This window comes from Malaclemys terrapin, chromosome 14 (genome assembly GCF_027887155.1).
Source record: "Malaclemys terrapin pileata isolate rMalTer1 chromosome 14, rMalTer1.hap1, whole genome shotgun sequence".
Taxonomy (NCBI): Eukaryota; Metazoa; Chordata; order Testudines; family Emydidae; genus Malaclemys; species Malaclemys terrapin.
The window spans coordinates 18,000,594-18,017,094 of record NC_071518.1 but is presented as its reverse complement, the minus strand read 5'-3'; the positions used below and the strand labels follow the sequence as shown (position 1 = coordinate 18,017,094).

General features: G+C 44.9%; 1 protein-coding gene across 1 annotated transcript in view; it reads left to right on the top strand.

Moving 5' to 3' along the window:
* The window catches only part of TERB1 (telomere repeat binding bouquet formation protein 1), a 44,077-nt gene that overhangs the window by 4,930 nt on the left and 22,646 nt on the right, over positions 1–16,501 (top strand). The window contains 9 exon segments of the mRNA XM_054048557.1: positions 1,559–1,669; positions 1,933–2,061; positions 3,193–3,324; positions 3,985–4,045; positions 4,136–4,251; positions 4,410–4,532; positions 6,181–6,333; positions 7,097–7,228; positions 8,921–9,046. Of these exon segments, the coding sequence (XP_053904532.1) occupies positions 1,559–1,669; positions 1,933–2,061; positions 3,193–3,324; positions 3,985–4,045; positions 4,136–4,251; positions 4,410–4,532; positions 6,181–6,333; positions 7,097–7,228; positions 8,921–9,046 (1,083 nt within the window).

The following is a 16,501-nucleotide window of genomic DNA, read 5'->3' as shown; positions in this document are numbered from 1 at the left end:
AGATCTTCAAATGTGAGGGCCGTGACTTGGCAGGAAGCTCACTGGCCTCTACTAAAAGTTTTTGGAACAGGAAACTATGCCACAGGAACTTAAAGATGCCAGTATTATTCACCTTTATCAAAGCAAAGCATTCGTGCATCTTGTGATAACCATCATGGCATTTCGTTCCTTGCCACTGCAAGAAAGATATTAATCTGAGTCATGCTAAACTGGCTGATTATCAACTAGCAGAGAAGATATTGCGTGAAATCCAGTGTTGCATCTGTCCTGGGTGTGATACTTAAGACGGGATCTTTTTACTCTGACAAATTCAGGAGAAATGTCATGAACAGAATCAAGACCTATATATAGGTTTTGTTGATCTTACTAAGGCCTTTGACTCTATAAATTAAGATGGCCAGTGCAGAGTTCTCCACAAGTTCAATTGCTCTGATAAGTTTGTCACCATTATTAAATTTTTTCATGCAGCAATGCAGGTTTGTGTTGTTGACCAAGGCTGCTTCTCAACTCCTTATGTTGTCACCAATGGAGTAAAACAAGGCTGTTTTTTTTCTCTGACATTATTAAAAAACAGCTGCAAACATGATGCTAAATAGACACATTCAGAGACACTGGTTATGGTATTTATATGAAGTACTACATAGATGGAGGTGTCTTGAATCTGCATCTCCTGCATTCAGATATAAAAGTTATGAAGACAGTTATTCATGAATTACAAAAAGAACAGGAGTACTTTTGGCACCTTAGAGACTAACGAATTTATTTGAGCATAATTTGTTAGTCTTTAAGGTGCCACAAGTACTCCTGTTCTTTTTGCGCTACAGACTAAAACGGCTGCCACTCTGAAGCCTGTCATGAATTACAGTTCACTAAAGGCTCTGTTTTATTGGGCCATAACCTCAGGGACATTCAGTTGCTGACTGATTGCTTTGCGCATACAGCAAAAAGTTTTGGCTTAACGATCAGATGGGGATGGGGCAGCAGGTCTGAAATTGGTCTTTGGACTCATCTCAGGACCCACAATAAATGATTGTAGCTCATCTGTTGAATTTGATGGGAGACTCCATTATCATCAGTCATAGAAAAAAAATAATAATACAGATACCATTAATTTGGGGAGGCTCAACAAATACATAGTTCTTTTGTCTAAAGCAGGGGTTGGCAACGTTTGGCACGCGGCTCGCCAGGGTAAGCACCCTAGCGGGCCGGGCCAGTTTATTTACCTGCTGACGCGGCAGGTTCGGCCGATCACGGCCCCCACTGGCCGCGGTTCATCGTTCCGGGCCAATGGGGGCAGCGGGAAGCCGCGGCCAGCACATCCCTCGGCCAGTGCCGCTTCCCACACATTTTTGGGCTGTCCATAACTTTTATTGCTAGGTGGGGGGAAAAAAGATTCAACTTCAGATTGTTCCTTTTTTTCTCTTCAAAATAGAAGATGGTGCCATATTTTTATGAGTCTTAACATATAAAAATTAATCGTCAATTTAAAAAAGTGCTTTCAAAAGAAAACATACATGTTTCCTGTGAAATTCTTCTAAAACTGTTTTTTTCCTCAAAGAGATGAAGACAGATCTGAATTTACTGCTTGAATGTCTCAAATACCAAATGGACAGCCCTGCTTCTCAAAAAGAGGCCTTGATCACTATTTATTCAATCTGCCAACAAAACAGTAAGAAGTATTCTACCATGACATTTCGACTGGGGCATTTGTTATTTCCTATCTGGGATATTTGAATATGGTAATACTAGAAGTTTTTTTTCATAGTACATATTAAGCATTGTCACTTTTAAAATAATGTCTAGGAGTCATAAGACTCTGTAAAGGTATAAAATCTTGGAAACGTATTCCATACTGCTGATTGTTTTTGGATTCCCAAATTAGTACCTAAGATAAATTTCCCTTTTTGTTCATTGTGTCTGCATATGCAACAGGTGATGCAAGTGATTATTTCCGAGAGATTGGTGGTTTGATATTTGTAAGTGACCTTGCAAAGTCAAGTGTGCATTGCATAGTAAAGGAAGCAGCCTTATTTACATTAGCAGTTGTAATGGAGAGTAATGGTAATGTATACTTCTATTTATTTTTCCAAGTTCTATATCACTGCACTTTATTGTTCCTGAAAATTTAAGTTTTCCTCCTCCTGCCTGTATTTATCATATCAACCAATGGAGTTTTAGATATATTTATTTATCAGGTTACAACAGATACCAGCCTGACAAATGGGACCAGATTCTTGACTCTGCTGTTCCATACTTGCTCCATTCTGGAAGCTCAAAGGAGCCATAAAGCCAGCTTAAATGGCTATCTGAGAATTCCACTGGTTTGGGGGGGATCCCTTGGGTGGAGTGGCTGGTGCTACATCACCAGCCCCACTTATAGGTTCTGGTGTAGAGGGCATGGGTGAGCAAAAGCAGGGTGGTGCACTTCTTCAGTCTCCCACTGTCATGATGGTCTGAGATTGCTCGGTATCATGCCTCAGAACTGGCTCCAGGATCAGGAAGCAGCAAATAGCTCTTTTGCAGCCCTCTTCCCTCAGAGGCATCTAGCACATATTGGTCACAACTGAGGATCTAGGCAAAGACCTGCAGATTACATTATCAAGTTACATTGAAAGTTACTGACAAGTGGATTTGAGAATTGATCCTTCAGAGTGAGTCTGGAAGCTACACTCTGCCTAGTAACTGTTAAACTGTTGCTAGGTAAGATGAATTTCTGATGTCCTATGTCTTGAAACAGATATCCCAGAACTTCTGAATTAGTGCCATGCCATGAGGAGGGAAATTAGAATGGGAGCTTTCAAGTAGACCTGATACTTTGTTCCATAAAATGACCCAATTATGGTTAGTGTATGTATCACCTTGTTGATTTGAGGGAAAGGTTGCTGTCAGTCACATCTATGGAAGGGTCAAAAGTCTTTTCAGTCTGGCTCTCAGATATGTTGGTTGGGGAAAGGGAGGAGAGGAAATTTTGCCTTACAAATAAGTAATGGTATGAAATATTTAAATTTTAATATCTGATTCAGTCCTGAAAATTGTTTTTCTCTTGACAGCCTTTCAGTATAGGTCAGTCTGTATATTTTAGACAGAATCTTTTTATCAGTCTGTAATTTGTAGACTTTATTGCCTAAATAAATAGAAATTGTAAATGGCTTAATAGGAATTAATATACAGATAATTCATTTCTGATTTCAGTTTACTGTCAACAAACTTTGTGTACGTCTGAATTGTTTGAAGACCTCATTTTCCTCTTAACTAATAAGAGTTCTAGTGTGAATTTGAAAAGAATGTCTGTTTATGTTATATTAGTACTGGTTTCAAATAACAGTAAGTATTTTGCATTCACTTGTAAAAATACCATTAAATTATTAATACTGTGTAACTCACTTTAAAACACACTGCTAGTTATCAGCCCATACTGTTTATCACGACTTCAAGATTTCATTAATATTTTGTACAATTAGTATATAAAGATTAATTGTGACATAAATTACTTTTAGGTGATCTCAAAATCAGTTACAAGTAGATCAAATATTAGCGGGGTTTTTTTTAAATGTTGAAAGTACTTTATCTTATTTGTGTAAGAAACTTACATGTAGTTTTTAGCAAAACGTAATGCAAAATGAGGGTTTCTCACATTTTGTAGAGAAATTGAAACATAACAATTGATCTTTATTAATTATTATTTGTATTACAGTAGCACACAGAGGGACCCATACTTCTGGGCTCTGTACAAACGTATGGTTTAAAACACAAAGTAACAATTAATTTAGAAGTTCTTATCGTTTATAAAAATTGAAGAACATAGTTAGCACTTTTTGTTGCTATACAGTTAAGGATGAAAGTACATAACACATTGTTCATTTGTACATGGTTTACTAAGGGAGCTGAAGTAAAACTGAACTATTGAAATGGCATTTAAAGTATTAATACTTTGTTTAAAATTATGTATTGTCTCTCCCAATACTGGCATATGGTCATTTATAGAGAGTGGGCAAACTCACATCAGAGAAACAGGCTGCATTGGTGTTCTGCTACAATTATTCAGGTAAATAAACAGTTTCTGTTAAGATATAAAGTAACAGACTATTTAGGTCCTAAGTCATCTTTGCCATTATGTTTGCTTTTTTCTTAACAGAACAACTCTTTCAATATCTGAGATGAATCTGTCAGATGAAAATATTAATCAGTATTATCAGCTGTGGTCTTCAGTCTGCAGTACTCTGTGTGCATGTGTTAATAATCCTCAAAATGGTAACTATTATTAAATAGTTGTATAGCATAAGATGATAGTTAACATAAAAAGAACACTTTTCAAAAGTGACATCTGACTTCCATTTTCTAGCATGTCTATAAACGTAACTATATATTATATTGAGATTTTTGTTGTTGTTTGTTTTACATCTCTACAGAAGACAATCAAAACATTTGCTGTTCAGTTTTTCCACATGCAAAAGACTGGCTCCAAAGTTGCATAAAGCCTGAGATAGTTCGTCCTATTTGTTCATTTGTTGGACTTACAGTTGCTAATAATTGTAAGTACATGACATCTGGTCAACAATTTAGATTTCATGGAACTACATTTCATTGGAAACAATAATTACATTTTAAATTTCTTCCTCTTTCCCTATCTCCCCAGATTCATTTACTGATCTTCCACCTTCTTTGCAGAAGGCATGGATCAGCTGCCTCTGTGTCATTGTCCCTTCTCCTCCAAACCTCACAGAGGACACTTACAGGTCCAGGGTTTGCACTGGGCGAAGAGATAGGGTGAGCAAGAGGCAGGAGTAGGCATTCACATCATCCCCCTACTGGTCTCATGGAGATTCCTAGGAAAAAATAATCCAGGTTCTGGTAGATCAACTCCAATGGAGCCATTCTGCTGGAGTGGGGAGGTAGAGTGCTGGGGGCCAGCTAGTCATGAATCATTTTGCTTAGAGGTATCCAGCTTGCGAGAATATCTCTCTCTGTGTATATTTCTCTTATGAAACCTCTCTGGAATTTTCAGTAAGATGGTTACTGTCAGTAGTAATCTTAGAAATACCAACTGTAATTAAAAACTTCGCATTGAAGAAATTATTGCTCTAGACTCTATTTAGTCATTTTCCTCAAAGAGTGCAGCATAGGTGTAAAAATGCTAACAGATCAGTATAGTAGTGTTTGGCATCCACTTTGTGCTGGGTAAGTGACTAAACAAGGTGCAGGGCAACAAAGAATCAGGCTCTTTGTTTTCAAATATAGTTCAGTTTAAATATGGTGAGAAATATTTCTCATTTATATTGCTTTCCTGAGGTAAATGGATGCAGTTTTCTTTTAAAAGCACCTTTGCCTTTGGTGAGTTTTTCTCTAAGGATTCTGTCCTTTCTTTGTCTCTTGCCACCACTTGGTTATAGCACAAGAGAACATTGCATCAGAACAAACATCATAGATACTTTTACGGTCCCCAGTCCCTTATGATATTTTTTTCATGTGCATTTCCAAAATGCTTTTCTATTGAGCTAATCAATTATTTTACTGTTAAATAGAAGTTAGGTAAGATAGGTAAAGAGAGTTTCTTTTGAATTGTATAAGATGTATAAAAGCTGATGGTATGCGGGCTCTATCCACTAGCAGTTTTGTCACACCATCCTTCTCTATTTCAGTGCATTCCTTTAGGCTCTGTCCAGCAGACTGTAAGTGTCCTACTTTGGAACAATCTTTCGCTTAGTGGGCTTTGTGTGGTTCCTTTGCACGTGGTGACATTTACTTTAAGGGTTTGATTCTGATATCTTTACTCATGTCGAGTAGTAACTTACTCGACAGATAGTCCCATTAGCTTCAAGTTAGTAAAATCTGTAAAATTCTTTGGGCGCCATTTTGATTTTCCAAAGGTAAGTTCATCATTATTACAACACAGAAAATAATGGCTATAATTAAATGAAATCAAGCAGAATACCAGTACATTGTTTACATGTGTATATTATGCTTGTATATTTTCTATAATTCTTATGAAAAATACATTTCTAAATTTGCCATCTCTTCTATATTTCCAATTTTGATTATGTTGTATTGATGGAATTGCGTTTGATGGCAGGAAAATTAGCATACACAAAAAAAATCATTACCACATTGCTTTATTAATATTGTTTTAGTTAAAAGAGATATAAATGTTGCAATTCAGTATTTATTCTTTTTTTCCTCAAGCATATGTACAAGAATACTTTGTTTCTGTTGGTGGATTAGACATATTAGCTGAAGTACTTATCAAGCTGGTCCGTGATTCAGCTAGAAGTTACTCAAGCGCAAAACTTGCAGTAGTGGTAACAAAGACTCTAGATGCTTGCATTGCTGATAACTGTGAGTGAATGGACCCCAAACATTTTTATATCTATATATGGTATTTCTAGAAATAAATTAGTAGGGCTAGATTTTAGAAGAAAAGTATGTAGATGGGCATGAAATGGCAAGTAAGTGTACATATATTGCACATGTGCAAAATACAATTTTTCGTGTCAGAATTCCCTAAACATTCTCCAACTGAAATTAGAAAGAGTGACGAAAATGTACCTGCACCTGTTGGGATTTGCAGAGACATGGGGGGGTGACTAACAGCTTGATTTTTAGCACATAGATACACAAACAAATTTAGGTGCCCCTAAGTCTTTGGAGAAGCTTGACTTCTTTATAGGAAGCCTCTCCAGTTGTTCTATGGGGAGGATCTTATGTCTGATAAACCTAAGAGTTAGATCTTCATGTCCTCTCCAATTGCAGTGAGTTCTCCATGTGCTGAATCTGGTAAAGGATTTGGAGAACCTTTCCAGAGGTCTGCACCCCAGTGTGCTGGAGAGCCCTGATTCATCAGGGCTTCTTCTGCAGCAGGATTTGGGGGATGGCACAGTGTTGGGGCTGGAAAAGAGCATTTACAGGACTGGTCCACTGAAAGGAGACGATACTGACTTCAAATGTTGGAGTGAGAGCAGGGGAGAAATGGGGGCAATCTCAAGGCTTCTTCAGTGATATGGAGGACAACCTGAAAAAGAAAATGTATTTTTGTTGCATTGTGTTGTGTACTTACTGTTTAGTTTAATTTTTGTCTCTTTAAATTATTTTATAATAATAGCTGCTGTTGGTGATGTCCTGGTAAAGTATCACATTGTGTCTAAGCTACTGAGGTTGCTGACTTCTGACATTCTGGATTCAGGAGAAAAAATTAGTATTATTCTTACAATTGGGCATTGCACAGAAGGTTGTGGTAAGATTCTGATTTCTGTTATGAATTTTGGTTTTTGGCTTTAATCACTTCAATGCCGCACTCCTCAGCAGTTTTCATTAAAATACTCAAAGCAAAATTCTTCCACATAATTTAATTCAATATTAAAATTCAAAGAAAAGGGTTTAGTTTTCTGTAGTGTTCTATCTTTGGTTTTGAAGAGCTGCTATCTCAATACAACATACAGTATCTTCAGGGTTAAAAGAAAGTAGAGTCTCATGAGGAGCACTCAAAGTACCAAATCCTGTTCACCTCATTCACATAGGGTGAAATTCACCTTGTCCAGAGGGCCAGAACAAGACATATGCATCATGTACGTTCCACTTAAGCCCTATTTTAACTGCTCCAGTAGTATTTGGAGCATAGATGTTGTGCTGACCCTTTGCACAGGGATAAATTTCACCTATAAATAATCTTACTGAATTTAATAGCATTACTTTTGGAAGTGAGAACAGGATTTTGTCTGAAATGCTTTTGCCTGACATTTTAGTGTTTGTCCAAAATAAAGTTGCCCAACTCAGACTGTCAGTTGGTATCCTGTGGCAATGAACGCAAACTGCGTGGATAGTTGCAAGATACTGATGATTGATTGTTTATATTGTTCGCTTTTCTCTCAAGGGCACTCTGGATCTGTCAACCAGAGAATATCTTGTAAAGCCCTAATCCTGCCTCCTTTGAAGTCAGTGGCAGTTTGACAGTTTCGACAGGAGATGGATTGGGCTGTAAAGGAACTAATTGAATCAAAGGAGGGCTTTGCTCCATGGAAAATATATTGCAAATATAAATTTTATGATCTTATAAAATAAGAGAATTTTTATTTTAATATGTTATTGTTTGCAGAGTTAAGGATTTTTTTTAAAAGAAAAGAAAAGATCCAATATAATTAGAGTTTGTAAGATCCTGTCTGAACTATAAAAATGTTTTTGGAAAGTTATGCAAATGTTAACATAGTTTTAGAAAACACAGTTTTAGACGATTACATGAATTATGCATGGGGCGACTGTTCTTTTCCTGCCCAGGGAAGAACTGATTCGATAGGCTCTGCTTCCAATGCAGATTTCGAACTGGAGTAATCCAGACAGTTGTAAATCATAGTTTACACTATGCACACGTACATGAGAGGTTTGCACTAATGCAGCTACCTTAGTGCAAAAAACAAACAAAACAACCAACAACCCTAATGAAAAATAAGGCCCTAGTCAACAACTGAAATTCACTTGGGTCTCATTTAATAAATATACAGGTTTTTTACTAACTTAAACTCTAGATTTTTTTTTAATGCAGACTTTTAATTATGGATAGCTATGTATTTTTCACTTGAATTAGCAGTATTTACTTTTTAGCTGACTCAATCCTTATTGGATTTGCTTATACTACTACTGAAATTTTAGAAGTGACTGTTTCATACAGTAAATTAGAAGTTATGAATCATCCTTAATTGCTTCCTAAACTGGACAAAAAATAAATAAAGCAATTCATATAAAGTAGTTCATGCATTATACGGAAATTACCCAGATACGATTTAATGAATTTGGCTCATGATAAAAAGAAACATTTTGCTGAATTTTATTTAAAGTTATTTATACTGTCTTCTGAAGATAATGTAAGAAAACTGTGAAACCATGGTACAAGTTAGAAACTGATTTATTTTCCTTTAATGCTAATCTTCTTTAGAAGAAAATCAGTCTGATCTGCTTAAGAACAATGGCCTTCCACTTATGATTCAGTTATTAACAGAGTCTCAGGATGAAGAAGTAAACAAAGCTGCTACTTTTGTGCTGCAAAATTGCAAGCAAATCAGTAAGCTTATTGTTGTTTTAAAAAAAATGAAATTCATTGTTCTCAGTATTTAAGATTTGTAAACCTTCAAAATAATTATAACCGTAGCAGGTTGGTGATGCAGTGCACTTCAGTAACCTTTGTTTTCCTTGGGAATAGTTGTATATTTACCACCATAGAATGATTATAACATTTAGGGGGGGTGAAAGAAAAATTGCAGAGATTCAGTTGAATGCAAAAATGTGCAGGCATAATCTGTGAACAAAAGGCTGATTCCCTTTAAATTATAGGGTTGCCAACTTTCAAATTGCACAAAACTGAACACCCTTGCCCCCCCGCCTCACTCCCGCTCAGTCCATCCCCCCTTCTTGCATCGCTTGCTCTCCTCCACCTTCACTCACTCCTTTTCACCGGGCTGAGGCATGGGGTTAGAGTGCAGGAGGGATTGAGGGCTCCGGCTGGGGATGCTGGCTCCAGGGTGGGGTCAGAAATGAGGGGTTCAGGGTGTGGGAGGGGGCTCTTGGTTGGGGCAGGGGTTGGGGTGTGGGAGGGATTATGGGCTCCTATGCCTAGGAGCTGGAGGGACATGCCGGCCGCTTCCTAGGAGCCGCACAGAGCTGTGTAGGGAGCCTGCCAGCCCCACGCCAACCGGACACCTGGCAACCCTATTAAATTAGCTCTGCAAGGGTAGTCTTGGCCTCACTCCAACCTGTGATACTGTCTTTAGAGACAGAACTGGTTTTTAGCAGCAAGTGGTGTCCTATATATGTTGATTAATTTGTAGACATAACTCCACCAACCGTTTAGGTGCTGATTCTTTCTACTGCTTATATTAGGTAAAAATAATAGAATTGACAGTTATGGCAAGACGTTATACTCTTTTCAGTGTGTTCTGTGTCTGAGTTTTGTTTGTTGTTTTTATAAATGAGATGTGGTCAAGCATTTTTTCAGTGCCGTGACCTGAATGCAACAGATTCATTAGAAAACTCTATTTTATCTTTAATTTACTTATAAAAATATATTTGTAACATTCAGTTTGTTCTAACATGTGAACCAGTTTTTATAAGCTCAGGTTCTTCTTCAAGTGCTTGCTCATATCAATTCCAATTAGGTGTGCGTGCACCACATGCACGGCCGTCGGAGAACTTTTACCCTAGCAACGCCCGGTGGGTCGGCCGTGGAGCCCCCTGGAGTGGCACCTTCATGGCCCTGGATATATACCCCAGCCGACCCAGCGCACCCTCAGTTCCTTCTTACTGCCCGTGACAGTCGTTGGAACTGTGGAGCTCGGCTTTGCTGCTCTCCACTTTCCCTAGCATTTTTCCTCTCAACACTGTTAATAGTTTATAGTTATAGAGTTTTTATATAGTTATAGTGTAAATAGTTCTACATAGCGGGTTGTCAGGGATCTTCCCTCCTCCCCATCGGTAGCTTGGGCTCATGTCCAAGGTTCCGGGCTTTAAACCCTGCGCATCCTGCTCCAAGCCCATGCCAACGGGCGACCCCCATGACTCTTGCCTAAAGTGTCTGGGGGAATCTCATCAGATCGAGAAGTGCAGGATCTGCAAAGGTTTTCGGCCCTGGACTAAAAAGGAGTGGGACTTTCGTTTGCGACAGTTCCTTATGGAGGAGACTCTTAGCCCTTAACCTCCAGCATCACGCCAAGACCCGGCACCGAGTGCTTCGGTGCATAGCGTCCCGGTGGCAACAGTAGGAACTGCACCGGGATCGGACTCTGATAAAGACCCGCAGCACCGGCGTTCCCCGGCACCGCAACTGACATCATCAGTCCGGCATCGCTCCCACTCGCCTGGTCACAAGTGGCACTGTAGACCGGAAAAGGCTGGTCCACCTCAGCAGACACCAGCCTCCCTGGATCCACCCTCGGCGCCGCATCCCGTAGAGGAGTGGCCGGGGCACAAGTGCTGACTTCGGTTGACGCCGGCACCGAGAGCGGAGCTGTTGAGACCGGTGCGTCTGGACTTCCCGACACATAGCGTGGTTGAAGTCCAGTTGCCATCGACTCCAGACACATTTGCGACTGCAAGGGAACTGATTGCTATGACAGCATCAGTATCCCCTCAGCAGACAAAGACACCGGTTCCTGCTCGTCTGGTCCCATCCCGGGGCAAGCCGGCCCTTATCCACACAGCACTGTCAGTTGAGCCACGGCACCGATCCCGCTCTCAGCACCGTTCCCACTCCCGACGCCACTCGCAGTCCCGGCACCGCTCTCCTTTGCGGCGCTGGTCATACTCACGGCACCGATCAGACTCCTGGCACTGTTCTCGGCACCGCTCTGTACGCCGGTCACCGTCCAGGAGCAGATCTCGGTCCAGATGCCACTCCCAACGACGATCACCATTGAAGACTAGGTCCAGATCTTGGCACCAGTCCAGACCCTTGCACCGATCTAGGGTCACAGCACTGTTCCCCCTCGCGGCAGCGCTCTCCATCTTCGCGGTACTGATCTCCATCGTGTCGACGTGACTTGGTGCAGACCCACTTGGCACCACCCTGGCCATCGTGCTCTGCCTCTCGTTCAACGGAGTCGGACACGGGGTCGTGTCTATCCGACTGCCGCCACTTGGATCACAGCCGTCTGAACTCAGGGACTGCTCGTTGGCAGGCGCAGGGACAAGGTCCGGTCCAAGGGTCTACTCAATGGCCCTTTTGGACGCCCTGGGCATACCACCAGGCCCAAGGTGCTCCATCAGGGGCTTCTTGTTCAGCTTCCTCCAAGCTGCGGTTGCCAGAGGCCACCGTCAACCTTCCGGCTCCTGAGCCAATACAACTATAACTCTTAGAATTCCATGTTAAAGTTCAAGGAGCTGGTTCCTTCGGAGTCCAGAGAGGAGTTTGGGGCCTTGGTGGAAGTGGAAGAGGGCAAGACTATGGTGAGGACTGCATTACTGGCATTGGACACCGCAGACTCTGCCGCTCGGACCCTGTAGCGGGGCGGCCTGGCTTCCAGGCGCCCCAGGAAGGGATGAGCCAGAAAAGCCGCCAGAGTGGGCGGAGCCACCGCGGCCTGTCCCCGCCCCCCGGAAGTCAAGGGGCGGGACAGGAAGTATAAAGGCCAGGCCCCAGCGCTCAGTAGCTGGCCGGCAGCGGGAGAGGACAGACGCTGGTGCCCGAGCTCCCGCGGACCTGAGCCTGCCGAGAGCCCGGTATCCTGAGGAGGACTGGCCGAGCCGGCCGAGAGCCCGGTACCCTGAGGAGGACTGGCCGAGCCTGCCGAGAGCCCGGTACCCTGAGGAGGACTGGCCGAGCCTGCCGAGAGCCCGGTACCCTGAGGAGGACTGGCCGAGCCTGCCGAGAGCCCGGTATCCTGAGGAGCAGTCTGAGCTTCCCCCCGCCGAGGGCCCAGAGGGAGTGACAGACCTACCTGGTGCTCGGGGCCCGGAGGAGCCCATGATCTGTGACCCAGCAGACGGAACTCAGGAGGAGCAGGTACCCATGGAGGAGGAGATGGGAAGTGGCCCGGGGATAGCAGACCCCGAACCCATGTCAGTGTGTTGCGGTCAGGATCCCCACTGACTGCGCGGCAGACGGACTGCTGCGGATAGGGCCCCGGGCTGGAACACAGTGGAGTGGGCGGGCCTGTGTTCCCCCCTGCCACCCCGTGCTGGGTGGCAGTCTCTCCTCCTCCTTGTCCAAGGGGCCTGGGCCCGTGACAGACTATCCGTTGGCTGCCCTGCCCTGACCTAGGGCCTGGGCTAACCCAAACTGACCCAGCCCCTGCTACAAGGCCTGGGCCTCTGACTGACTATTGGTTTGCTGCCCCGCCCTGACCCAGGGCCGGAGCTGTTAATTGTCTGCTCAGCCCCTGCACAAAGGGCCTGAGCTCAGAACTGTTAATTGTCTGCTCAGCCCCTGCATAAGGGCCTGAGCTCAGAACTGTTAATTGTCTGCTCAGCCCCTGCACAAAGGGCCTGAGCTCAGAACTGTTAATTGTCTGCTCAGCCCCTGCACAAAGGGCCTGAGCTCAGAACTGTTAATTGTCTGCTCAGCCCCTGCATAAGGGCCTGAGCTCAGAACTGTTAATTGTCTGCTCAGCCCCTGCATAAGGGCCTGAGCTCAGAACTGTTAATTGTCTGCTCAGCCCCTGCATAAGGGCCTGAGCTCAGGACTGTTAATTGTGTGCTCAGCCCCTGCACAAAGGCCCTGAGCTCAGAACTGTTAATTGTGTGCTCAGCCCCTGCCCAAAGGGCCTGAGCTCAGAACTGTTATTCGCTTTGTAGCGGGGCGGCCTGGCTTCCAGGCGCCCCAGGAAGGGACGAGCCCCACCCCGGAACTACTACAGACCCTCTCTTCGGGCATTGCGATGAGACGTATATCTTGGCTGAAGCTTCCAGCTTACCACCAGAGCTTCAGCAAACATTACAGGATCTCCCCTTTGATGGAGAGGGCCTGTTTTCAGACAAAACTGACTCGAGGCTTCAGAGCCTCAAGGGCCATAATGTGATCACTGGGGATGCATACACCGGCTACTCATCGGAAGCCATTTAAGCCTTAGCCCCAACACTCCTATCCTCCTCCTCGGTCGAGGCAGGACTTCTATAGGAGGCGGGGGCGTAATACCAGGAGGAAACCCTCCAACCACCAACCCGGCCAAAGCCCTTCCAAGCCCTCAGCAGGCCCTAAGCAAAACTTTTGAAGAGACGCTCAAGGACGATGTACCGGACCTCAGTCAGGATCCTACCCCACCCTTCCTGAATCGTTTATCTCATTTCCACCATGCTTGGTCCCTTATAACCATGAACCGTTGGGTTCTTCGCACGGTGGAAAGGGGATACTCTCTCCAATTTTCTTTCTTCCCCCCTCCCTCACCGTCCCTCTTCAGGGATCCGTCCCTTTTCAAGGACCCTTCTCACGAGCAACTCCTCATTCAGGAGGTTCAAACGCTCCTATCCATGGGGGCGATCGAGGAGGTTCCAAAGGAGCTAAGGGGCAAGGGGTTTTACTCCCGTTACTTCCTAATACCCAAGACAAAGGGCGGGCTTCGGCCTATCCTGGACCTGTGTGGACTCAACAAATTCATGGTAAAGTTGAAGTTCCGCATGGTCTCCTTGGGTACCATTATACCTTTCCTAGATCCCTGTCGCTGCCCTCGACATGAAGGATGCATATTTCCACATAGCAATCCATCCAGCACACAGATGCTTCCTCTGCTTTGTGGTCAACCGTGAACACTACCAGTTCACGGTCCTTCTGGTCGGCCTTTCCACAGCCCCCCGGGTGTTCACCAACTGTTTTGGCAGTCGTGGCAGCCTCCCTTCGTCAGAGACGGATACAGGCATACCTGTATCTCGACGACGGGCTTATCCAAGGTCGCACCAAAGAACAGGTGTAATCCCACGTTCAAGTGGTCATGAACATGTTTTCTCAATTAGGTCTTCTCATCAATGCAGCGAAGTCGACTCTAGAACCAACCCAGAGAATAGAATTCATCGGGGGGATCCTAGATTCCGTGCGTGTCTGAGACCTCCTGCCGGACGCTCGTTTCCACGCTCTGATGGGCCTCATCCAGAGCCTTCAAAGCTTCCCAACCTCGACGCCAAGAACATGCCTGAGTCTCCTGGGTCATATGGCTTCCTGCACATACGTGACCAGACATGCCAGACTTCGGCTACGACTGCTGCAGGCCTGGCTGGCATCTGTCTACCGCCCAGATCGAGACAGCCTGAACCTGGTGGTCACTGTTCCAGAAGGGGTCCTGGCCTCCCTCCAATGGTGGCTAGACCCAAGGGTGGCATGTGAAGGAGTCCTCCTTGTCCCTCGTCACAGACACGTCAGCCCTGGGATGGAGCGCTCACCTCGGGGACATCTGGACGCAAGGCCTATGGGTCCTGTCCGATCTCTCTCCATATCAACGTACGGGAGCTGATGGCGGTGCGTCTTGCATGCCAAGCCTTTCAGGAGCGATTGCACGGTCGTTGTGTGGCGGTCCTCACAGACACTACCACGGCCATGTTCTATATCAACAAGCAAGGGGGGGGCACGTTCCTCCCCCCCTCTGTCAAGAGGCCATTCAACTCTGGGAGTTCTGCATAGCCCATTCCATTCACCTGGTGGTGTCGTTTCTCCCAGGGGTCAAGAACACATTGGTGGACCACCTCAGCAGCTCCTTCCAGTCCCATGAGTGGTCGTTCCACCCCGATGCCATCCACTCCATCTTCCTAAAGTGGGGGTTTCCCCAGGTCAACCTGTTTGCCTTGCGCAGCAACCGGAAGTGCCTGGCGTCTCCAGGGCCGCTCCCCGGGCTCTCTCCAGACACCTTCCTACTCCCATGGATGAGAAGGTTGTTGTACACATTCCCGCCATTTCCCCTTGTACACAAGGTCCTGATCAAGGTGCGCAGGGACAGATCACGACTGATTCTGGTCGCCCCAGCGTGGCCCAGGCAGCATTGGTACACCATGCTGTTAGAGATCTCGATTCCACTGCCTCTCTTTCTGGACCTGATCATGCAAGATCGCGTCCGCCTCAGTCACCCCAACCTGCAGTCCCTCGACCTCACGGCGTAGATGCTGCATGGCTGAGCCACTCTGAACTTCTCTGTTCTTGTTTGGTGCAGCAGATCCTGTTGGGCAGCAGGAAACCTTCCACTCGGGCTATGTAGATGGCTAAATGGAAGCGATTCTCATGCTGGTGCTCTCTCCACGACATGCTTCCCCTCCAAGCATCCGTGCCTCTCATTCTAGACTATCTTCTGGACCTGAAATAGCAGGGCTTGGCAATCAGGGCTTGGCGATACCATCCATCAGAGTTCACCTGGTGGCCATCTCAGTTTTCCACCTGGGAGTGAATGGCTGATCTGTCTTCGCCAACCCCATGGTTGGTAGGTTCTTCAAGGGCCTGGACCATCTATATCCACAGGTACGACAGCCTGTACCCACGTGGAACCTCAACTTGGTTCTCTCCAGACTTATGGGACCCCCGTTTAAACCTTTGGCCACATGTTCCCTTTTGTACCTCTCTTGGAAAACAGCTTTCCTCGTTGCTGTGACTTCGGCAAGGTGTATCTCTGAGCCTGTCTCTTACATCGGAACCACCTTACATGATCTTCCATAAGGATAAGGTGCAGCTACGACCTCACCCTGCCTTTCTTCCCAAGGTGGTATCGACTTTTCATATCAACCAGGACATCTTCCTTCCAGTTTTCTTCCCAAAACCTCATGCCAATAGTCAGGAACAACGGCTTCACTCCCTCGATGTTCGTAGGGCTCTTGCCTTCTACATTGAATGTACGAAACTGTTCCGGAAAACGATGCAGCTCTTCGTTGCAGTAGCAGACCGGATGAAGGGTCTTCCGGTCTCCTCCCAGCGGATCTCTTCTTGGATCACATCATGTATTCATGCTTGCTATGATCTGGCCGGGATCCCGACCCCCTAGCTCACTGCTCACTCCACGAGGGCTCAAGCCTTGTCGGCAGCCTTCCTGGCCCAGGTGCCAATCCAGGAGATCTGCAG